The sequence below is a fragment of the Pezoporus occidentalis genome, unplaced genomic scaffold (assembly GCF_034315485.1).
Source record: "Pezoporus occidentalis ecotype Australia unplaced genomic scaffold, CSIRO_AGI_Poc_V1 ctg271, whole genome shotgun sequence".
NCBI lineage: Eukaryota > Metazoa > Chordata > Aves > Psittaciformes > Psittacidae > Pezoporus > Pezoporus occidentalis.
In genome coordinates, this window is record NW_026914622.1 from 563,995 (window position 1) to 588,475 (window position 24,481).

Here is a 24,481-nt window from a genome sequence, read left to right on the forward strand (position 1 = left end):
CACACTAATGCAGTTCTGGAACCAATCACATTTAGAACTGAGAAACCGAAGTCAACAGTGGGTAATGATATTTTCTTACTTGAACAGTTATGTTGTCTTTCCTCTTCAACAGAAATCATTAAGAGTAGACCTGCAAAAATTTGTCACCTTTCTTTGTGTGAGCCTTAATTTATCAGTCAAGATTCTCTGTCTCTTTTCTTATTTTCTACAAAAGATTTGAGGAGGATCCTTTTCTTTCAAGTTGTTATGCACATAACATAGGGCAATTTCCTTCAGTATTTAATGGTAAGAGGCGGAGGGAAGATCAGAAGAGGATTCTAACTTGCATGTTCGAAGTCATACAAGTAGAGGTGGCACTCTTCTCATTAGTCATACAGTTTAGGTGAGCAGAGCTGCATGTTGCAAGTTTTCTTTCTCTACTTCCTTTCCTCTCCAGTTTTACTAGATGATATTTAATCCTTCATAGAGGACTGAAAAATAATTCTGTTTCACTCAAACCTCAATTCCATTGCTGAAAAAAAATTGCTTCAGTGATCTTTGGGTTATATGATCCTTGAGTCAGATCTCTTTGAGTAAGGCATTTTTATCATTTTGATCTGGTACTGCGAATCATTCCAGTACAACCTCCATTACAGTCTAGTGGTGCCTTTGTATTTGAAGCTACTTGTTTTCTTCTGTTATTTTAAGTCCTCTTCTTAAATAGAACCAGTAATTCTGTCACATGCTTAGTTGATAGTATGCCTCAGAAAGTTATCTTTTTTTCTCTATAGACCAATTTTATTTAAAAAAGCTCTTCTCTTCTGCATCGCTTCCATATAATATCTTTGATTTAAATTTTTGATCGGTTTGAGGTTTTGGTTTGTTTTCTTTTTTTTTCTTTTTTTAGCTGTTATGAGTGGTAGTGGACACTGATACCTCAGAAAATTTTAGCATGGTGTAACAGGATTTCTTTCTTTCAGCTCCTAATGATATACGTCATGGGACTTCTGAACCTAAAACATCACCCAGTCCACGTGTTCCTCCAACTAGAGCAAGTAAGCTTATCAATATTTTGCCTTTACTGCATGAAAGTTTTATCAGTTTGAAAATTGTCAAAATCTACTAGTTCTCTGAAAGTACACAGCATATGCTGTGATTTACTGTCGTTATTGCTTTTTGCTATATAGCTGTCATGGAACAAGATAATCCACTAAATATTATACATGTCAATAACTTGTAGGGAATGGTAGGGAAATGAGGGTCAACATTCATCTTGAGCCTTTGCACATCAGAAAATTAGTGTCTTAATTTCCACAAAATGTGGCAGAAGTATTTATATTTTCCAGTTACTTATTTACAAGTGTAGAATTACGCTACTTTCCTGTTGCCAAAACTTTGAAAATACTTCTGTCCATTTGAAAATTAGTGGTAAATTTCCACATTTCTTCTTTGCTGGAGGTTTTTTTAATGCACAGCTGAGTAAAATAAGCAATGGATTTTTGGCATATGAAACGCTTAAGAAACACAACAAGGTTAAGTGTTAGAACTACAGCAGTTTACTCTGTAGAAAGCTCTGTGTGATAGAGCTGAAAGGAGTGGAGAGTTAATCCAACACTGCACTGTCACTTTGTCTTTAGTCTCTGCATGAGCATTGTCAGGAGATCTCTTTGCAATTACTTTCAAATGGAAATACTTTCTAAAAAAAAAAATTTGGCCGAAAGTGAATCTTCTGTCAGGAAAATCAAAAGGTTTATATTGAATTGTTATTCTCAGTAACATATTCAAAATTTTGCACATCTACAGGTCCAAAAGAAAATCGGCGAGTCTCTTCCAAACCTAGAGCATCACCAGGTCCAGGCATAACATACACAAAAACTGGTAAATACACTGTTGTTTTGTTGTGTTTGAAAATCCAGGGTTTATTTTGGGTTGTCTTTCCTCAATGAATCAAGTGTTGATTAACATCTCTTCTTATTACAGACAAATAGGTTTTCTAATGATCACATTTTTAAAGGTAGATAGAGCTGATTTGTATTTTTAATGGCTGAATTTTGATGAGTTGTGTATGCTTTTCAACCGCATGAAAGCTGTCACTGATGAATAATCTGCATATTGTGGTGGACAACATGCAAACATTATAAGAATGTTCTTGGAAGAAATTTAATCTTTTGTGCCAATCAAAAGTTCTTAGAGAAAAACATATTTGAGGTCCTTTGTGTATGACTCTAAATATCTACATCAAACCACTTTTATGTTTGTGTGCCTTGGTAATAGAATTTGACCCTTAAAAGTACATACTTAATAGGGATTTTAATAGTTTGGTAGTGAACCACGAAACCTCTGTAACTCCTGATGGTTGGGAAAGCATCAGTTGAACCTTCCTTTTGAGTGAGTATATATTCACTAATTTCACCGATAAATAATAATTTTTAAAAATAAATTTAAATATGTGTTCAAATTTGAAATCAGTTATGTAAAAGGGAGTATTTTCACCCTTTTGCATGCACTTATTGCTAATTCTGTGTATGTTCTTGTTTTTATGAAGTTTTGGCACCTACTGTATATACAATTGTACAATAAAGGACAGCAACAGGTAAAGGTGTTACCATGCGCTGGTCATTATTTCTTCCCTGCTGCTCCTTGGACCAATTATATATTATTAGTCTGTTTTTCACATGCCATCTTAATTTTACTGTGTTCTAGATATTGAAAGATTCCTAGCTGTTTTGTTGTCTTCACAGTAAGTTTCTTTCATTCTCATACACACTGTAATTCTTTGACACTTGTAGGAGACAAGCATGTCATGGGTATTGCAGTTGTGAGCTCTGACATACAGAGGGAAACATGTCTACTGTAGTTGTCTATGTTCTTTCAGGTTCTGTTGCTTGACTCCAGATTTTGCTTACTTGATCAATTTTCCACCCATTTTAATTCAGGATTTTCTTTTCTTTTGAAATTACTCTATGCATCTGACACTCAATTTTTCAGACTCATGTAAGGATCTTATTTTTCCTTGCAAGCACAAGGCATGCAGTGTTTGTGAAATAAACCTGTCTATGTCTGAAGACTATAAATCCTTAAAACAGGACTTTTCTTTCAGCTCGTCAAGAACCACAACATACTCCCTTTAAACCTAAAGCAGATCCCATCCCAGATGCTTCACACAGGAAGCCTGGTAAATTATCAGATTTTTTTGTCAAGCTGCAGTAGATAATTGAACACTTTCAGGATGGTAGTGGGGGGAGTTATCAACAGTGCATTTGCCATTACCTGGGTATCCGGGTAACTTAAAAAATTTTCTGCAATGCTGCAGTTAACTCATACCATTGATGGAAACTGCAACAATTCAAGATTTTTTTTTTTTATATTGTTGATGTTACCAGAAGAAACGGTAGTGACCTGTATGTTTAAATCAATGATAAAAAGTTATCCACAGCTTGTATCCATGCAACAGACTTCAGTTGTTTGCACCACATTTTGAACCTGTTGTGAGAGAAGCCTCTTAAAGCTGTGGTTTTCCTTTATATGCATATATTCATCCAGATCAGACTAAGGATTCCCTTCAGTTGTATTTGGGTTAGGAGATTCCCCACCATAAATGTGACTGAACTGTATAAGATAATCACTGATTTCACCGAAGGACTATTATTCTTTTTTTTTTTAAATATCTATGAAATAAAACCCCAAGCAAACAAAACACCTGAACTCTCTGTAGCTATAAATCTCTGAGGGTAAATGCCCATTGTTGTTTTAAAACATCCCTTTTCTGGTGTATATTGTATAGTGCTGAAGTGTTTTTTTGAAGGGGAGGGAGGGAAAGGGAGAGTCTATTATTCTGAGCATTATCAACATTTCTTCCAACAGAAATCATTCCAGCCTTCCATGAACCAGATGCTACTGCGATTCCTCACGTTTCTGAAAGAACAAAGGCAACATTGGGTAATAATGTGTACTTCATAAATAATAATCTATTTTCTATTCTTGTTAAAGAAGATCTTCTTAGGGATTGCTCATTATATACATTAAAAACTAATGATGAAGTTTTGCTCTGCTTCCAGATACTTGTTTGCCCTCTGGTCTTGACAAGGGTAATAATGCATGAGATCATTTACTTTTGAAGGTTCTTTTCCTCATCTCATAGCCTTTCCAGTCAGGATGGTGTAATTCTTTAAAATCTTACATATTTTGCAATAAAAATAGACTTTATTTAAAGAGTATGTAGTGAATCCTGTAACTTCTACACATGAGGTATGGGTACTGCCATCCTAAAATACTTTTCTGCTTCACTGCAAGGAAATTATAAGTTATCAGCCATAGCATAACATATACCAAAATGGACCAGATATGTGACCCTCCAAATCAAATACTAGTTCTTAGAACCATCTTCTCTGCTAACTTCTAGTCATTCACATTGGGAAAACTTGCTAAATTATATGAAACATTAGCTGAGAATTCTTTATTCTTAAGTGTCAGATGTGGACCAAATAAAGGTCAATAAATCCAAGCAGTATTGGGCAGCAGGAGTATTGCTTGAGTAAACTCTGTTAATAATCAGTTCTCTATCCCCAGTTTCAGAGGCCAACACTGACCACAATTTTCTGAGAATGAAATGGTATCACTAATGAAGTATTAATAGGCAATCAGTAATCTTTGAAGTATGCCTTTTCTTTCTGAGGAATAGGAAATGAAAAAAACTTTTGTGTTCCTATTTCAACATATATCCCCTGTATGCACGAATTACTTAGGTTAATATTCATTTGATATCCCTGTATAGCTTTATGAAGTTTATGTGCTCTATTGTATATGTATCTGGGGGTACCTGATGGAATATTCATGTGCAGAAAATGGTTCGTCAGAGCTAGGAGGGTGAAGAATGCACAGGCAGATATTTTGAAGATCGTTTCCACTGGTGTAGATCAGACTACCTGGTGCCAAGATAACTTTTTCCAGTAAATGATTCCTACATGGCAACAATTTTAACTGAGCAGTTTGAAGACCAGATTGAATAGTTCCCACATAAAAACAAAGTGTTTAATTCATAAATCAAGTCTGATACTAAGGGTCCACTGAAAAGCAGATCCTGTCCTCAGATACTCATGTATGGCAGATGTGGAAGATGTAAGATGCAACTGTCTATTTCTTTTCCATCACTGTATGCTGTCCGTGACTATATGATTCACTGCTTCGTACTAAGCTACAAATTTGAATATAATGAAGTCTGAGTCAGTGGCCATTTAACTTGTTTCCCTTTCTTTCCAGGAATTCCAACTGTTTGATTTTCAGCTTTACTCTTACATAATTTGCCTTATTATAGATCAGATCGTACTTATGTTCCTTCTGTGCTATGAAAGAAGCTTGGGTTTCAATTATTGTTATGGGTGCTGTTTGTTTTTATTTCAGCTCCAACTGAAAAACAGTTCATTCATACCAAACCAAAAACATCTGAAAAACCAAGAGTGCCACACACCAAACCTGGTAATGGAATCCTTCCTTTAACTTTGTGCGTTTGTGTTTAATAATTCCTTCCCTTAGCCTTGGGTTTTGTTCTTTTTAATGGAATTGTTCACAGCTGGCTTTGTGCTCAAACAAAGGCATTACACTTTATCCAAAATATGCCGAAACTACACTAAAAATAACAGGACGATTTCTAGTATGCATCGAAAATGGTTTTCCTCCTTTCTGTTAAATACAGCAAATGATGACTAAAATGTAATAACGTGGATGCTGACAAATTTCAGTGGCTGGATAGACTATGTTCTCCCTGATTACTTCCTAGTCATCAGAGATGCAACGCTACGAGCACTTTTTCAGTTTCCATCCATAAAATGCAGCAGAATTCCTTTGCAACGTGCTTGTACAATTGACAACTGACATTGTGTGCTATCCTGAAAGAAAAGAAGTCTTTAAAATAGTTACAGGGTGCTGAGTCTCTTTCCATTTCTGTTACAGAAGGAAAGTACAGAAGTTAAGTATCTATCGGCAGCTGATTTTTTAAAGTGTTCTGGTACACTTTAGTTTGGGGCATTTTTAAAGTTTTAGAAATAGTGCATTTCTAAAGTAGCATTTCTACTTTGTTTCTATTACAGTTTAATATTCTAAGATTCTTCACATTCTCTCCTTAACAGCAATACATCAGGCAACTCCACAACCAATTATTACAAAATCTACTACCAGCAACCATTCAATTGCAACAATGGGTAAATAAGTTTCCTTAATGTTAAGACACAGGTATTCTTATTTTTTCAGTGAAGAAATCCCTAGAGAACATGCTCCAGTGTGGTACTTTGTGAAACATCATTCCACTTATACTTCATTCTGCTTGCACACGTGCATGTTTCTTAATACAGATGGGTTTCAGTTCTATCCTAGAAGTAAAGCAGAAATAGCCTACAGCTCATGTCTGGTCAGAAGACTGTATTTGTCAAATCTCCAACCAAATTCAGTGGTCAAATTTTTCTTTTAGAGCAAGAATTTTAGCCTCTAACTCAATTTATCCTACAGCACTGTGCTAAGACTTTTCTGTGGTTTGGATAGCCATTTTATTTCAGGTTCCAGAAAGCCATGGAATTGTTATTGTCTTTTTTTCAGGCATTTGAGGCATGAATTCTCTGTGGGCTAAATATGACATTGGATCATGACTCCTGAAAAATACAGTAATAATCTTTTTCCTTTTCTTTCAGCTCCAAAAGAAACACTGCTCATGCCAGAGGTACCACAGACTAAACCTGGTAATTTAAAGCTTTTAACTTTAAAAGTGTTACTGTGGCACTGCTTTAGCTACACTGTCTTCTGTCATTCAGTACTGCAGTCATGTGACATCCTTCATTTGTGGACAGAAATTAGCTTCATTGATCAGCTCAGAGTATGTTAATAAATTATATCAAAGAGAATGCCTATGAATTGCATCTATTTCCATGGGGAGCAGAAGCTGGTTGGTTGTCTTGAACTAGTGGGTAGTAGCCTTGAAAAATACTATGAATTAGATTAATTTTAATAAAAATACGCTGCTGTAGCCAGCGTCAATGTGTTCTTTTCTTTGGGGGGATTTTATTACTCTATATACATTTGCTTCAATTTCTCAAGTACTTTTGAAACTCTTGCATCAGAATCTTATTCCAAGATAGCTAGATGCTAAGAGTATAGATACCTTCTTTTTATCAGTTATTTTTGTAGTAACTACAGCAGATTTAGGGATGCATAGTTATAATCCAGTCATGTCATAGCTGACAAGTACCATGTTTTGGTGCCACTAAAAAATTAGCCTAAAGGCAAAGAATTTTAGAAAACAGAATTTATAGGTTTATTCTCTGACTTTGAAATCATTATAACAATGCATATGCAAAATTGCTGTTAAGAAAGTTGTTAAAAATAAACGACACTATTTAGCTACTGCTGTTTATGCCACTAAGTAGGTTTCTTTCCAGCTTCCTTATTTTAGCCTTATTTCTGAAAGAGAAAGAGATATGTAGTGTGTGCCTCTGGCTGCCAGTCTCTCCTTTTAATCCAGTAACTTAGATATCTTTCACTAAATTCAATCATATTTGAGTAAGGGAAGAATATCAGAAAGATAAAACCACTACTATAAGCTTTTAGAAAAATTTTAGGAAGTGCAAATTAACATAACCAGAATGAGAAAGACCAAAGACTGTCAGAACTCCACCTTCAAGGGCATTTCTACTGAAGTTGGGGGGAGGCCAGCAAAATAGTTGCAATGTGTGGCTGCCATCATTAAAATACATCCAGCCTAATTAGAACATGTATCTGTCTCACATCTGTTAAAATTGTTGTAGTAGATGCGGTGATAGCTCTTTAGGAAACAAAGAACACAGATCCTTAATGAAATCCAACATTTTCAATTTCATTTCTCACAGAGCAATGTTCTATTTCTTGTAGCTCCAAGAGCAACACACCTGGGATCGATTAACCTTGTAACAGTTCATGTTGTTGATGGGTCCAAAATGACTTTGGGTAATGAGAATGTAATGTCAGTGTATTTTTCATAAAACTTGAGTTCCTCTGGCTTTGCTATATGACTATATTTACTCTTTAATCAACAGAACCACCTTAATATATCTTCATGTTGTGTTCACTTGTTAGTCACATTCCACTGCATGTACAAAATGTTGCTAGTTTTAATTTTCCAGCCATTTCTTCTTTCATACAATTCTTTCTAGAAATAAGTACTTCATGTACAAAGCTAAGGAGTCATATGTAAAGGCATTACTGGGTCATCTTTTTTTCTTTTGTCCGACTATATCTTCCCAGTCTTGAAAAGTCTTTTATTTGTATAGAAGCATGATTTTCAACCAGGTTTCTAGCACTTATTCTAGCACAAGGACAGTTTTTCCGTTTCCCCCTGTGGTGTCTTATGTTTAAAAGGAAATAGTTTGCATTTGGTAAGCAATAATATCTCCACTTTCAGCTCCCAGTGAAACATACCAGATTTCACCCAAGGCCAAAACTGCTTTAGCAACTGAAATTCCACACTTCAGTACAGGTAATTTTTAAGACTTTCTTAAGTTGTTATCTTGAGAGTTTGTAGATCTCAAGTAAAATCAGAACAGTTTAACGTTTAATGGTCTGTTCATTATTACGTTTAAACTATTTCAAATATATAAAATGAAAATTCGCTTTTCTCCTTATCAAGTGGGGGTTTTACTCATTGCTCTGAAAATCAAGGTGTAATCAGTATTGCCTCAAAGATGATACGAAGCTTTAAACATTACTGCTGTGTATTGGATCCTCAGATGTATAGTGTGGCAAACATAGATGAAACTGACTTTTGCCTTTTTCTTTATAAAACAGTAAATCTAAATCTGTAAAGCTTTTACCAAATTTAAGTGTCGAAAATGAGTAATATGTTCTTTCCTGCATAAGTATTTTCTCTGACGCTGCATTAAGTGTTGGGTATAGAGTGGTTATTAGATTTGACTATCAAATAGGCAGCTCAACTCATTTAAAATATTGATTTACAGAGGTTGATAATTTGGCGCAAGATGTCAGTGATTACTACTTATGCTTTCAGCTTTCAGTGTGATTCATACAAATTCTGTAACAACTACAATATCAAAATCATTTGGCAAGTGAAAGGTGACAATAAGAAAAGGCTGAACACTTCTGATTTTAACCTTGATGATGCCACTATGTTTCAGCAGCCTTACACATTGTCTGCACTGAATAATTCCAGTTGTTTTCTCAGTTTTTGATGTGTTATGTTTTTATATGAATATTTGATTTAGGGAAGGTTTAGTTTGGTGTTTTATTTTGAGGTTTTTTGTTTGATTGTTTTTTACAGAACCTAATTAAATGTCTTAAGGCCATGGATACCTTGCAGAGCTAACTCTATATCCATGTACAGTTGGGTAGCCGGCTGTAAATATTACGTATCTTTTCCTAAGCCTATACATGAATGTAGCTGGTCAGGCTGCATGATGGAGTCATCTGACCACTAAAAAAACTAGCATTTTCAGTGTGCATTTCAGATTGGAACTCATACAATTCTCATACATGTATTTTGCTGTATTGCACTGGTGCATGGGCCTTTTCTGGCAAATTACACTGCAGTATTGATGTTCTGTTGACACATAATATTTAAACTGAACATTATTTCTTTTAGCACCCCATAAAACACATCTCACTTCTGCAAGACCAAAGCCATCTGATAAATCACAGACCAGACCAGGTAATAATTGTTTATTCAATTTAGGATGGGGTGGAAGTTAATTAATTAGTTAATTAATTTCACCTATTCTCAGTAGAATTTTGAGTGTTGCTGGGGAAAGAAAAAAAAAGTATTTTTCTTTCGATTAATCAGTCTAGAGGTAAAGCTTTTCCAAATCAGAAAAAAAAAAAAGAAACCAGATGTTTTTTTTCCTTCTCTAATGTGGAATTGGTGGCATCACATAAAAGTGTGTTGGGTTTTCTTCTTATGGAACCTATTTTCTTTTTTAAACTCTCTCACAGTTCTTAGCAGTATCACACTAGCACCAGCTAGAACAAAAGCACCTGGACTGCCAAAGTGGATTGTGCCAACAACAGGTAGAGCTAAAGTTTTGGGTGGTTTTTAACTTGTCAGTAAGACACATGAACCTTAAATCATGTTGAATCCTGCAAAATATTTTATTGTGTTTGATTACTGAAATTAATTCCTTGTGAGTACTTTACATAAATATGGAAAACACTTTGTTGAAAAGGGTTACCCAGTTGCTTAAATCCAAGTCAGAAGACTTGGTAAGAAAGCCTTAAGGCCAGTTATCTTGCTAGCTGCTAGCTACTAGCTATGCACACGGTATGTTCATGTTAAACATACTCATACTCAGACTGCAGTATTTGGACTGTGCAGTATTCATGCTTAAATACTTCAGCATGAAGAAAATTCCAGGTTGGTGGGTGATAGAGGAGAGTGAGAGCTAACACTTCAATTTACATGTCCTTACACACACAGATAACATACATCCCTAACCACAAAGATTTATTCAGAATACTGGTTTGTTTGTTGAAAAAAATCATTCATCCTTTGTCAATTGTACTTGATTTTTTATCCAATCAAAATAATGTTTTCAGTGCTAATTTATAATGAATCCATACATTTTATTTAATAAAGCATTAATTTATTCTATCAATACAAATATTGCTTTTTTTTTAAATACAGACAAAGGTTAATTAAATAAAGAATTTGGGGATTCTTCATCAATGATGCAGGCTTAAAAAATAATATAGATAAATAAAATGCATATTCAAAGCAAATTTTGGCTGTTCACCCACTACTAACAGTGCTACTATCCCATATTATTGTTCTGTGCTAGGTAGGTTAGGATAACCTGAGCAATGTGTACTGTAAACATTCCTTTTTTATCCATATAATGTTTCTCTGTACTTCTTCCAGTGTATCTTTGTCAATTTAATACATGTTGTTGACTTCAGTATGATGTGAACTACTCATTCCTGTATATACTTCTGAGAAGCCCACCATGTTTTTAGGAATGCAAAATCTCAAAAGAGGTTGTATATTTAAAGTTGAATATTTAAATTGAATTCGAAATAGCCTGTTTAGAACATGACATACTCTTCTGTATTACATACAGAGTGGGCGCCTTCATTGGAGGTATGTGCTCTTTGACCTTTCATAGTCCTTCTGATAAATAAAATAAGCCCATCAAATTCCAGGACATCAGAGACAGTATTAAATGACCCATGTCAGTAGTTGTGGGTTAGAAAGTTTTATTCTTTTATTTTGTTGGCAGTCTGCTTATAAGTGAGCTTTCTAATGTCTGATAACCAAAACAGGCAGAACTCACACAGGTCTCCAGGAGTAGGTGGCTTTTGAAAGCACCTTATGAAATACACAATTATGTTAAACAGTATATTATGCTTTTCCCTTTTCCCATATAGTAGTAACCTTTGCAGAGGCATTTGTAGATTAAAAAGAAGGAAAAAAAAAATCATGCTAAGTAAATCAGCAGTATAAGCATAATAGTAGACGTAAATTCCTAAATGTAGTTTATTGTGCTTAATGTTTTTTTGGGTGACTGCTAAGGTATTGTTTTAAGCAATCTTGTTTCAAATGCTCCTGTTGGATGCCCACTAGTTCTCATTATTTCCATGTCTTTATAGTAGTGCAAATTGCCAGGAAGAGCTAGAGCTTCATTGTGGTAGATCATGTCAAAGATCATCACAAGACTACTGCCTTGCTGTGCATACCATGTATACTAAAAGGCGAGTAAGTGCCTTTTAGAATTCTTCTGGAAAACAATACTTCAAGTAATATTTTCCATTGCTCTTCCAACCCTCCTGACATAGCATAGCTCTCTGTGAGTCTGCACCTTTCTTCTCAGTAGTGTAAGGAAATCACCAACGAATTTTATATGTTCATGACATTGAGAGAGGACTGCAGCTTTTCACAGTTTCTCAGTCTACTCTCCTTGGTGATCCATAAGTGGAATCCCAAGTCTTCTGTAAAGCAGGTACATCACAGTATTGTGACGAATGCAGTGTCTGAGCCTACAGGACTCTCTGCTCATAAAAAACTTTTCACAAAAAGAGGGAGTTCAGGTAACCAATTAAATCACCTGTATCTCTCTGAAGAAATGTGAAATTACATATTGCAGGCAGAATTCCTGAGTCTGCAGAAGAGACTTGGAAAAGAGAACTCTACTAACTCTACTAACCTAAATCTTACTTCTTTTTCAGTGGGTGATATCTTACAAATATTTTAACATTTTAAGGTATCCGGATGATTTTTCTGTGTAGAGAAATTGATTTCTTCCATTATGAAAATATCTTATTTTCTGTGGTTAGCTTATCAGAACCCTTAAAATGTGATCAGATGCCTTTATTGGACTTTAAGGAACAGTATATTTTCAAACTTACTTCTAGACATTACTTCATTTTTTTCTTTCTCTGAAGAAAAGCACATTCACTGAAGAGGCATGAGCTGGCACTGCTGTTAAATGTACTCCAGTTCTTCCTGATTGTGCAAAGACGTTTCACCCCATGCAGAGTACACTTGGCAGCTGCAAAGCCCAGATGATAAGCAGTGGAATTTGTTTTTTTCCAGCAGCAGCACATGGGATTGTGACTGGTTTCCTGGCAGGCTTTTTGGTCTCCTGGCTAGCTATAGTGCCAGATGGTAAACTTGACTGTGGGAAAGAGGCAGGGATTGCCTCCTCATGACTAACATTCCTTCTAGCATTCAACCATGCCTTAGCCATTTTATTTAGTTCGTTTTATTGAGATGGCTTTTCATATTTCTCTTAGTGTGTATAACTTAGTTATTTTTTTATTTAGTCTTAAGCATTTAAAAACTGCTCCTGATCTATTAAGCTTCCAGACAACCACCAGCAAACAAACTTCTTTGTTTAGAGCAACATTTCCATTTCCCTTGTGAAAGAGAGGTTGGGTTTCATTATAGTCATATAGCCATTAACTTTGTGCTAATTTTTTTTTTATTTTTGAAAGTGTGGCTGTAAAGCCAAGTTCTAGAGAAACTCGAGATTTAAGGTATTTCAATTTGCTTTATCAAAGGCAATTTTTCCAGTTCTTCCCTTAAAATGATCCACCCTTCTAATTGTATGCCTGCTATTAAGGATGCAGTAGTTAGTTTTAAGATGCTTCAGACCCCCATGAATGTTTTCAGGAAAAAAGATAGAAGTAAAACAAGACACAAACACACATGCAAGTAGTACATGTATTTTCAGTTTTGTTAAAAGCTTAGATGAATGTGGTAAGCCAAAATGCTTATAATAAGCAAATTATGTTTGCTAGCGTAAGGCAAATATTATGATAAATGTAGCAAGCTGCTTGATAGAGGAGGGACCTTCAGTGAAAATACAAACTTTTATGAAACTTCAAAGTGCATGAATCATTCAAAAGGGAGATTTGTCAACAGGGAAATGTTGTGGTGTGAACATTTTCCCTGAAACTTTGATGTATTTTTCATTACTACTTTACTAATGACAGAACAGCATTAACTCAGAAAAGATTGTGATTCTAAATTAGATTGTAAGGAGCAGGCTTTTCTATAGACACTAAGATCGGACTAAGCTAGATTGGAGTTGTAACGGATACTTGGGTGATTTAGTGTGATTTAGTCCGTGTGCTACTACATTTTGTTGATGCATTTAATGTGAGATGAAGCTAATGAAACTAAATACTCTGACTATGACCTGTGTACACGGTAATTTTTTTCTTTTTAAAGCTGGTGCTGGTCTTATCATGCCTCTTCTTCCTCAAACACCATAATGTGAAACACTGATTAGTGCTCTGGTACTTAGTATATCTGAAGATCTAATAAACCACTTTAGTTACCTGAAGACAAATTGCAGTTATATAAAACCACATGATGTGCTCGGAAACTCTGATCACAGGGATCGGGTGACCTGCATCCTGCTCCCAGCTTACTACAGGTTTCATTACTTCAGTCTTAAGTAAAACATTTGATGTGTCCATACTATGGACTGTGGATTCCTAAGGTATGCTTAGCAAGAATGGCCAAATACTAAAATAACTGGAAAATTATTTGCTTTGTGGTGTTAAAATACTAATTTAATCTCAAAAGAAACTGAGCACCAGATTATAAACCAGTGAAATCTGTGGTTGAAGGGTTTAGATCATGTTGGAATTTGATAATTAATTTAAATTTGAGGTTTGGTTTGGTTGGTGTTTTCTTAAAACATTAATTTTCAGGGGGGTTCATATGTCAGAGGAAGGAGTGATATTCCTCCCCTACCCCCTTGCCACCATGATGAAATTGCAATGCATCTTCTCACTCCAGCATATATAGAGTTTTTATAAAGTAAATATACTTATTTTGTATAGGGAAAACGTATTAATTTAACAGTTTGACTGCTCTATAGATATCATTATGAGAGACAGTTGTTCTGTACCAGCCATAGTTGTGTTGATCTTTTTAATGCCATTTACTTCAGTATTTTTAAAATGTCTTTATGTAACGTTTAAGTAGAACTTTCTTTTATATACAGACTTGATTTTATGTACACTTTGCCCTCCAAATGCAGTGTATGTTTGGTTCAGAATTGCTCTAGTCATTAAAAATGGAGGAAAACTGAAGATCTTACATATGGGAGAAGGAGAACTTTGCCCTTTGCAAGTATCAATGGGTATTTTATTCTGTATGCTGAAAAAATAGAATGTTCTCTGTACTCATCTTTCTACATACAATCTTGGTTTAACTGATCTGCTCTCTCTTAATCTTACTAACGTTCTCTTTCTAAGCAGACTTTTTGCAAGTAACGTTAAAAATTTAATTGCACACTTTCTAGACCCAGATCACTTTCTATTTACTTGAACAGGAAGATAACGAATATCAGTAAGTAATCTGTAAAACATAGGTGGGTCTTATATGTTAGTTTTTCGCTTAGTGTTACATAGAGTTTGAACGTACACAATGTATCAGTATTCCGTAATTTGGTACACAGAACTGTAGATAGTTATTTCATTTCCTTTTTTTCCAGATGATGCACATACACATGAGGATACTGCCAGACAAACTGGCATTGATATACAAAAACCTTTGGAATATATTGATACCTGGGAAAAGGCAATTTCTGGTAAGGTTAATAAAATAAGACAATATAGCAAATTTTAACAGTTATGAAAGAATAAAAACATGACCATTCCTACACAAAAAGCACCTCCATTAAAAAGAGAAACTATTATTCATTCTCACCAATACACCTCTTGCCTTCAGGATGCTACTAACAAAGATAAAAATAAGAAGATTTCATGGTCACTACTTAGTCACTAACATACACTATGTATTAAAAACTACAGCCAGCAGTGTTATATCCTTATGACACCCAGAATACTGTGAGCATTGACTTTTTTCATATTAACAGTTTCTACATAGCAAAGGGAGAATAAGGTAAATGCATAACCAATTTGTCTTCCCATTTATGAGGAAGTTTTGTTGAATATCATAGAATCACAGAATAGTTAGGGTTGGAAAGGACCTTAAGATCACCTAGTTCCAACCCCCCTGCCATAAGCAGGGACACCTTATGCTAAATCATATCACCCAAGGCCTTGTCCAACCTGGCCTTGAACACTGCCAGGGATGGAACATTCACAACCCCTCTGGGCAACCCATTCCAGTGCCTCACCACCCTAACAGGAAAGAACTTCCTCCTTATATCCAATCTAAATTTCCCCTGTTTAAGTTTTAACTCCTTACCCCTTGTCCTATCACTACAGCTCCTAATGAAGAGTCCCTCCCCAGCATCCTTACAGACCCCCTTCAGATACTCGAAGGCTGCTATGAGGTCTCCACGCAGCCTTCTCTTCTCCAGGCTGAACAGACACAACTTTCTCAGCCTATCTTCATATGTGAGGTACTCCAGCCCCCTCGTCATCCTCATGGCCCTCCTCTGGACTTGTTCCAACAGTTCCATGTCCTTTTTATGTTGAGGACACCAGAACTGCACACAATACTCCAGGTGAGGTCTCACAAGAGCAGAGTAAAGGTGCAGGATCACCTAATTCGACCTGCTGTTCATGCTCCTTTTGATGCAGCCCAGGATACAGTTGGCTTTCTGGGCTGTGAGTGCACACTGCTGGCTCATGTTCATTTTCTTGTTGACCAACACCCCCAAGTCCTTCTCCGCAGGGCTGCTCTGAATCTCTTCTCTGCCCAACCTGTAGCTGTGACTCAGATTGCTCTGACCCAGGTGTAGGACCTTGCAGTTGACATGGTTAAACTTCATAAGGTTGGCATCAGCCCACCTCACAAGTGTGTCAAGGTCCCTCTGCATGGCATTCCTTCCCTCCAGCATATCAACCAAACCACACAGCTTGGTGTCATTGGCAAACTTGCTGAGGGCGCACTCAATCCCACTGTCCATGTCACTGACAAAGATGTTGAGCAAGACCGGTCCCAACACTGATCCCTGAGGGACACCACTCATTACTGGTCTCCAGCTGGACATTGAGCCATTGACCACAACTCTTTGTGTTCAGCCATCCGGCCAGTTCTTTATCCACCGAGTGGTCCACCTATCAAATTGATGTCTCTCCAATTTAGAGACAAGGATGTCATGTCAGGATTGTTGGGAAAATTAGGCTTGGAAAAAAAAAAACAACAATGCAGTTGTTATACTAACAAGTTACAGGGTTTTTTATCTGTGCTGTACCAGGCTTGTCAGTTTTTTTTTTCTTTCAAGTCTTGCAGTTATATTTTTAAAACAATCAATATATTTTTACTGACAAACAGCTTCCACAAAGAAGCCTTCAAAAACAGACTCTCTTTGTTTCACTTTTTCCTAGTCAGCTTCTTAAAAATTTTGTTTCAACTGAAAAGTTGTAGAGTTTTTGTATACCACATGTATACACACAGACATACATACAAACATGTAAACAACCTTTCAGGTAGAGAATTCCATTGTTTCATATGCATCACCAAGAATAGGGCTTGCTTTAGCTGTGCTTTTTTACTGTCATAAAAATTGACTGAAAAGAAAGTCTTTTTGGTTTTACCCAAACTTACACCACTTAAATTAAAAAGATAGTTTACAGCACAGAAGAATTAACCTTGATGTGTTAAGACACTTGTGTGCTAAGAGACTTGCATGCACTCCTCTTTCATGAAGAGGGGCACAGTCAAGGAAATACCTTCCCAATCCATAAAGAACCCCAACATTAAATAAATCCCAATAGTTTACCATTCCTTGCAAGAATCTACACTATCACAAAATCCCTAAATACTCTTGTGTGTCCTAGGTTACAAGCTGAGTCTCCACACATTATTAATTAGATCTGTTATCATTACAGACCATTACCCAAATCATTGTGGAATTTGTAGAAGGGAAGAGTAGGGATTATTGTTTTTCCGGAGTGCCGTGTAGTAGATTCAAGTGTGACACAGTCCAGTGAATGTGATGTTTTGGCTTGCATGTAACTATTGTGGTTGTGTTGTTCAGAAGATTAGGTAGAAAACACTGGTGAGTAAATACTTGCATGTTTTCACCCGGTAAGTATCTTAGACAATGCTGTCCTCCATGGTCAAAGGGAAAATTAATCAGATACTGCCATGTAGTAGTATATACAAAAATTCATTATCCTTTTTTTAGGTCTTTAGGCTTTTTTTTTTCATCTCCCTCTGGGGATTATGAATGAATATGAAACCTATAAATGCTCTCTTCAAAACCATTACATCTTCCTGAAATAGATAGAGCATTGTTTCCTGTCTGGATCTGAGGGATTTAAAAAAAAACAAAAAATGTTTATAAGTGACTACAGAAGTCTAAAAGGAAAAGGGAACATGGAAAGATGGACATGTTCCTGTTTGTATATTTTAAGTATTTCTAAAAAGGCTCTCCCAGTGAGTCTTTGAATCTGCTCTCTTCTTGTCCATAGTCATGCTATTTTTTTAGAGTAAACTAAGGTCCGATACGTAGGACCCAAAGTACTCTGTGTAGCCAGTAATTCAGTATCAGGCAACTTGTGTATTTGTTGACGCTGGCAGCATTATAAGAATTATATTATTCTTAAGGATTTTCCCCTGTACGGTACAAGGAATCTTTTGTTACATAAATGTGTTGCACATATCTCCTGTTCTTCAGAAGTGCAAAGGTGAATAATGGAAGAAAAATCTTTGCCTTTCCTTTGTATAATAAAATCCTTCACAATTGCCTGGAAAATATAGGCAATTATATGTTTTGTAAGTATGAATTAAGAGGCTTAGGTTCTCCTTTCAGACTTATGTTCTCCTTTCAGGTTTAGGTTCTCCTTTCCTCCTCACTGTCAAGGGACTTTGCCAGATAAATTTAATAGATATTGGCTGGAGATGCACATTGAAACAACCTAGTTGAGGGCTCCAGGAGTTTCTACTAGTAACAGTCTTTATCTATATCAGTGCATGAAGTGACAGTAACTTCTTCATTTTTCGCTTTTGTACAGCATAGGATAAACTGTCCTTAATGACAATTTCCCTTTTGCTACATCTTTTGCTTCAAGCTGAGCATGGCCAGTTTTATCTGCTAGAAAGTACAGAAGATCAGAAATCTTTTGAGTAGGATACTGAAGGTGTTTCTGAGTACAGTGAGATGGTATTTATTGTGGGAAGAAGTATCTTATTGTCTGCCAAAAAAATACTGTTGACAGAAATAAACTACACAGAAAATGAGTCGCTGAAACACTTGTACAAAATCCCAAAGCAGCTACGTAATTTCAGTGTAAGCTTGATTTAACACTCTATGGCACACACTTCCCAAAGAATTTAAGGCTGAAAATACAACTCATACAACAGCTTCCAACCTCACCTCACCACTTCTGATGCTAAATCAGACATGAAACATAGTTTGAGAAGTCAGAATATAACTTGCAATGGGTTTGTGATTGTATGAAATTTGAGGTTAAATAATTAATAATATTGTCTTGTTATTTAGTAACCATGTCACCTGGCTCTCAGCATCCTCCTATGCCTCCTCCTGTCAAGCCTACACAAATGCGAAGGAAACCTCTGCCTCCAAACACTGTGATTGGTAAACCAGGGATGCCAGGTATCTCAGCCTTTTCAGCATAAATATCGTATTATGTATGAGAGAATACTGAAGTGACTAGCAGGGTATAGGAAAATTTTATAGTATAGATTATTTTTCTTTCATCTGGGATATCTGCAGAAATTAGTCTTCTGGAACATGCAGGTCTTGTGTCTTTTGTTTTCATACATAAAATCTGTTTTCCTTTCATTTTCCTAACATAGTTATGTCAAAATCATCCCTAGTAAGGAAGCTGAAAGCAAAGTAGCATAATGCAAGTCATCCTTTAAGAAGATCAACCTTAAGAACATTTTGTGTCTGCTGACAGCATTTGCAGTTACTTAATGTGCATATCAGATGGGAGATATTAACTATTATGCTTCAATGCATACTCCCATCTGGTTATTTGTAAAGAAATTCTGTCCCATATATACAACACATCCATTAACCCCTACAAATAGCGAGCTAACAGGCACCCAGGAAACTAACCTCATGGTAGGCAGGGCAAGCTGAGTTATTTCACATGCGGAGTTTAGCTTCATTCCTATGCTACAATATTCCTACTCTTGGTATCAGTATAAAAGCACACTGAAACCTTGACATTTCCTATTTTATTTTAATTTTATCCTGAAGCCAATACTCAGTATCCTAATGTATGTTTTGTCTGTGGATTCTAGATAAGAATTCTTAGGCACACATTATTTCAGGTAGTCAGAAACTACTATCTCATTATGCTTGGCAACATAAGAAATGCTTCCCTCTTCATATTTCTCTCTGTAGTTCACTGGTAATATAAAGGTCTCAATTCTGCTGTATTTCTTGTTGGCTTTTTTTGGTTTGTTTCATTTGGGTTCTTGTATGCTATTAAGGCACTAAAGGCCTAAATAATTCCTTAATATTTTTTTTTGCAGCAGATTAGAAGCAAGAATCCTCAATCTGGATGAAACAAGCTGTATATTTACTCAACAGCAGAGCCAAGATTGAAACGTTATGTCTATACTTGCTGTTGTTCAATGATGTTTCCTTAGTAATAGAACATAAGATATTGTTACAACAGAACATAAGATACTATCAGTCCTAAGCTGTAGCATTAAAAATAATGTTGACTTGATACATTTTACTTTGCTTTTAATAGGGTATATGCTAATTTTCAACATTAAGTGTCAAATTAATTCACCAGTGTTTTGAAATTTCACCTTTTCCATATACTAGGGGTCAGGTTATGTGGTATTATACCTTCCTAGGCATTCAAGATGGAATATTCTGGTTAGATGATCTGGTTCTTCCCTGTGGGGCTAGTGGCAGGTTTCCCTTTCTCCCTGCGTTCACTAGTATTTTATCCAGCTTAGTTTTAATTATCATAATTGAGTTTCTTCCGGTTCCCTGGAGACATTGTTCCACAATGCTGACAGGAAAAATTTACCTCAATGTTCTTGGATTTTCCCTTTCATAATTCCGTCTTGTTTCTTTTTCTCATTAACACTGTGATTAATTCCTTATTTGTATCTTTCTTACTAAAGCAGTGGGCGAGTATTATGGGCAGGTTTCTATGCCAACATTAAAAGCCTTCTGGATGGAAAAAAGGAAACAAGAGAGTTCCAGAACCTTTGTGAAACTGGACTCTAGTGAGAATCCTAATAAATTTAGTCTTTAATAAGGAAATTAGGAGAGAATCTTTATTATGAGAATTTTAATAAATTTTCACTTTGAAAGAAATTAATGGGTAATAGGGATTTTTGTTGGTTTAGACTTGGTTCACCAGAGTTCTGACTTCAGTTACCACATTCTTCTGTCTTATATATGCAGGGAAGGCAACAACATTATGATTATGATTTCACAGTCATGCAATGGTTATCTGAGGGTATGTGCATGTTTTATGAATGTAGTTCTTGTCTTTTACAGCTATTTTGAAAACAATCAATTCATCCTTTACCATAGAATCATAGGATGGTTAGGGCTGGAAAGGACCTTAAGATATCTAGTTGCCACAAGTTCCTCTTTCTGTCACTATAGCTAAACCCGCTGGACCAACAACACCTGTGAGGATAGGAACGTCATATAAGATACCAACAGCTTTTGCAACCCCAGACTATTATGGTAAGCATATTAAGACAGTTCTGGTTTCTTTTATTTTTTCTTCTTTTTTTTTTTTTTTCATTTATGTAAAGGTTTTCATGTTTTCCTTTACTTCCTTTCCCTAAACCGTATTTATGCATTGTATATTTAATGTGTTCTGTCTGGGTTGAATTTCATTTTCTTTATGCCACTTTGCAACTTTCCTAACTTAACTGAGTTCACCTGGCTGTCTTCTGATACACATCTTGGTAAATGAGAGCATGGTGATCCTTCCATCTTCGTAGAAATCAATTTGTGTTTAGTAAGCTTTCGATACCATTCAGTAGCTACTTTAAACCTGTGAAGTGAATAGAGAAGGCACTTCTTTTCCTAGATATTTCTTTTTGCAGAGATCATAAGTTCAAATTGTTATTCAACAGTGACTGATAGCGCTCCACATCTGATCAAACTGCCACCATTTAAGAAGAAAAAATATGTGATGGAGTAAACATAGTGGTTAGTTGTTAATTCGCTCTTCATAAATTTTCAACTTCACAAGTTTCGACCAGATCTCCTCAAAGTGTCATACAGGAATGGGTTTGATGGACGGTATGCTTAAAATTTTTGAGCTAAGAGATGCAGCTCTAGGCGTACTGTCATGAATTATGCTGTTTCTAGTTTTCCTGGATTTATAGTAATACAGAAATTCTTGTCTCCTTATAATTATCATGAACTTACTGTGAACCTTAGTGCTCAGTAAAGCAAGCTGGGTACTAGATTGTCATGGTTTAAACCCTAGCCAGACAGCTTGTCCACTCACTCCCAGTGAGACAAGAACAGTCCAGCAACCAATGTATAAGAACAATCACCAAAGCTAACACCAAATGACAACAATGATAAGAGAAAATAACAAGGGAAGAGAATACAAAACCACCGGCCAGGAAACGAGTCCCACCCAGAAGCCCTTGTCCTTCCGGGTAACTCCCAGTTACACACACACACACACACCCTCACCCCGGGCATGATGTGCTGTGGTATGGAATACCTCTTTGGCTAGTCTGGGTCAGGTGTCCTGTCTCTGCTTCTTCCTGGCTTCCCTTCCTCCCTGGCAGAGCATGAGCCTCACAAAGTACTTGGTCAGGGTAAACATCACTTAGCAACAACCGAAAACATTGGTATCACCAGCACTGTTCCCAGGCTGGAAGTCAAAACACAGCACTGCACCAGCTACCAAGAAGGAGAAACATGACTGCTACTGCTGAACCCAGGACATTGATTTATGAAGAAATGCTTGTGAACATGTTGTGATTTGTCTGTTGAAGTCCATTGTAATGTTTGGGTTGTTCATTATATATATATATTTATATATACATGTAATGTTCAGTATAGTGGCTACTTAATAGAATACTGGTATCGTGAATCCTGACTGCTTTAGCACATTTCTGTTCACCAGTGTATTTGCCTTCAGTTTCCTTCAAATTTTGTAGAAGTTGTACACTCTGAAGACAGAATTTGTGATTTCCTCATTGCTATTTTTGGAGAAATTCATTTGCCAATGTAACAGTGCTATATAATCTGTGAACATGAAAAAAGCTTCCAGCTGAACAGCTACTACAGTACAAAAAGATCCTTTTTAAAAGGTCAAGAGTATTTTTCATGTACTGCATAAACTGAATCCAGCAGCAGTCATTAAGTCTGTGGTTGGTTATGGCTATATTTATACTAGCAGGTAAGTATGGTGTTTACCTGGCATCACAGCCAAAATGGAGTCCTCAAAAGGAAAAGACAGATCTGGCATCAAAGGTCTACTATGGAATAGCTTTACCATGATGTAAAATGCCAAATGAACTGTGAAATGATACAATTCTAACACTGAAAAGTATTATTTATTGCAAATGAAATTATAACTATGTTTCCCACAGTTGATGCAACTGTCTTCAGCTCAAATCCTACATCAGAAACAGATTCTTCAGGCAAACCAAGGTACCAAGGTAGGATTTTAATGCATATGGTATTTTTATTTGGGGGAATATATGAAGGCTGACTTATCTTGCATCAAAATTAGCTTGTTTGGTTATCTAAAGGCCAAAACACCATTTGATTCCCTTTCACTTTAGTGTCAGGCGAAAGGGCTGTAGTGCAGACCGTCAGCATATTCTTGACTAAATTTTACTTCTGCTTTCTTCTCTGCTACCACCTCCTACTTTGCAGTCTTGCCCATAAACATTGTGGCTCTTCCTGTACACTAGCAGTAGTACCACTGCACTCTGTTCACATTCCACCAAACCAAACAGAAGTCATCCTGTGGACTTGCAAGCAATCCCAGTGCAACTTACTGTAATAGATGTCTACTCACCATATATACCTCACCTCTCATTCCAGGCTGTGCATATTCAGATAGTCTGAAACGATAACATATAGTAGACTAGATGATAAAGTTATTGCTGTTGTAGTAACCTAGAGAGTTTAGCAAGGTGAGATAACAGGAAGAAGTGCTTTTGTACTAAAAGATTTTTCAGGGTTTTGTTTTTTTGTTTTTTTCTTTTGTCTCGTAAAAGATACTGCATTTCTGAAGACTATCTTTCTTCCAACAGCATATTGTTTACAGTAGAAGTTCTAATTTTAGAACTAATGTGTTTGTCTTCAGTAGTCTTCCTATATTTGATGCTGAGAGCAAGGTTTCCCTCAAAGTTTGTTTCAAGCTTTGGTCCTGTACCACAGAAAATGTTTAAGATTTTGACAGTCACTTTAATAACTGCAGGTTTAATGATGGGATGACTCTGGACTATACTTGTTAGTGTTTCTGGTGAAACAAAGTGATGATGGGCTTTACATCTTTGTATTAGCATAGCACTCAAAAGCTGCAAATGGAATTGTAGTGTCATTTTACTAGAGAATATTAATAATTGATTATCTCATTTTATGACAGAAGTTAATTCTTTCAAACAGTGCATATCAGCCACTAATCACTTCAGAGTGGTAATTCATCAGTGGTGTCAATGAGAAGGGGGTGAAGGGCACATTCCAGGTATAGCAAGAATAATAAAACCAACAAGCAGCTTAATATTGAATATTTGATTTTCATTCTTAAACATTTATGTTTGACTTGGAGCACCAAGTAAAAATCTATACCACAAGATGGAAGTTGTGCCAGAAGTGAAAAGTGGCATTGGCATTTTGTAAAAACACCTTGTATTGAATAACAACTCTTTCCTGTTGCTCTTAGCCCCCCATGTCAAGTACATGAAGAAAGATGATGATGTGCCTTGCTCAATCACAAGCTCTCTTGAACATTTTCCACAAGAGGAAGCTAACAGCAAGGAAGAACCTACTCGTCCTCCGCAAAATCCTCCAACAAACCTCACAGTGGTGACTGTTGAGGGCTGTCCAACTTTCGTCATATTGGACTGGGAGAAACCAGACAATGACACTGTTACTGGTTGGTTTTATTTCTT

The 24,481-nt window shown here is 36.2% G+C and overlaps 2 protein-coding genes across 2 annotated transcripts in view; one reads left to right on the top strand and one right to left on the bottom strand.

Annotated features, from left to right (window-relative positions):
- The window catches only part of NXPE3 (neurexophilin and PC-esterase domain family member 3), a 480,868-nt gene that overhangs the window by 413,878 nt on the left and 42,509 nt on the right, over nucleotides 1-24,481 (bottom strand). The window lies entirely within an intron of this gene.
- The window catches only part of ABI3BP (ABI family member 3 binding protein), a 149,875-nt gene that overhangs the window by 99,644 nt on the left and 25,750 nt on the right, over nucleotides 1-24,481 (top strand). Inside the window, exons 28-44 of the mRNA XM_062624812.1 lie at nucleotides 14-61; nucleotides 960-1,034; nucleotides 1,783-1,857; nucleotides 3,080-3,154; nucleotides 3,844-3,918; nucleotides 5,380-5,454; nucleotides 6,105-6,176; nucleotides 6,660-6,707; nucleotides 7,873-7,947; nucleotides 8,402-8,476; nucleotides 9,596-9,661; nucleotides 9,943-10,017; nucleotides 14,952-15,047; nucleotides 18,879-18,992; nucleotides 20,985-21,068; nucleotides 22,949-23,017; nucleotides 24,253-24,465. Coding sequence (XP_062480796.1) covers nucleotides 14-61; nucleotides 960-1,034; nucleotides 1,783-1,857; nucleotides 3,080-3,154; nucleotides 3,844-3,918; nucleotides 5,380-5,454; nucleotides 6,105-6,176; nucleotides 6,660-6,707; nucleotides 7,873-7,947; nucleotides 8,402-8,476; nucleotides 9,596-9,661; nucleotides 9,943-10,017; nucleotides 14,952-15,047; nucleotides 18,879-18,992; nucleotides 20,985-21,068; nucleotides 22,949-23,017; nucleotides 24,253-24,465 — 1,410 coding nt within the window. The remainder of the gene's footprint in view (nucleotides 1-13; nucleotides 62-959; nucleotides 1,035-1,782; nucleotides 1,858-3,079; nucleotides 3,155-3,843; nucleotides 3,919-5,379; nucleotides 5,455-6,104; nucleotides 6,177-6,659; nucleotides 6,708-7,872; nucleotides 7,948-8,401; nucleotides 8,477-9,595; nucleotides 9,662-9,942; nucleotides 10,018-14,951; nucleotides 15,048-18,878; nucleotides 18,993-20,984; nucleotides 21,069-22,948; nucleotides 23,018-24,252; nucleotides 24,466-24,481) is intronic.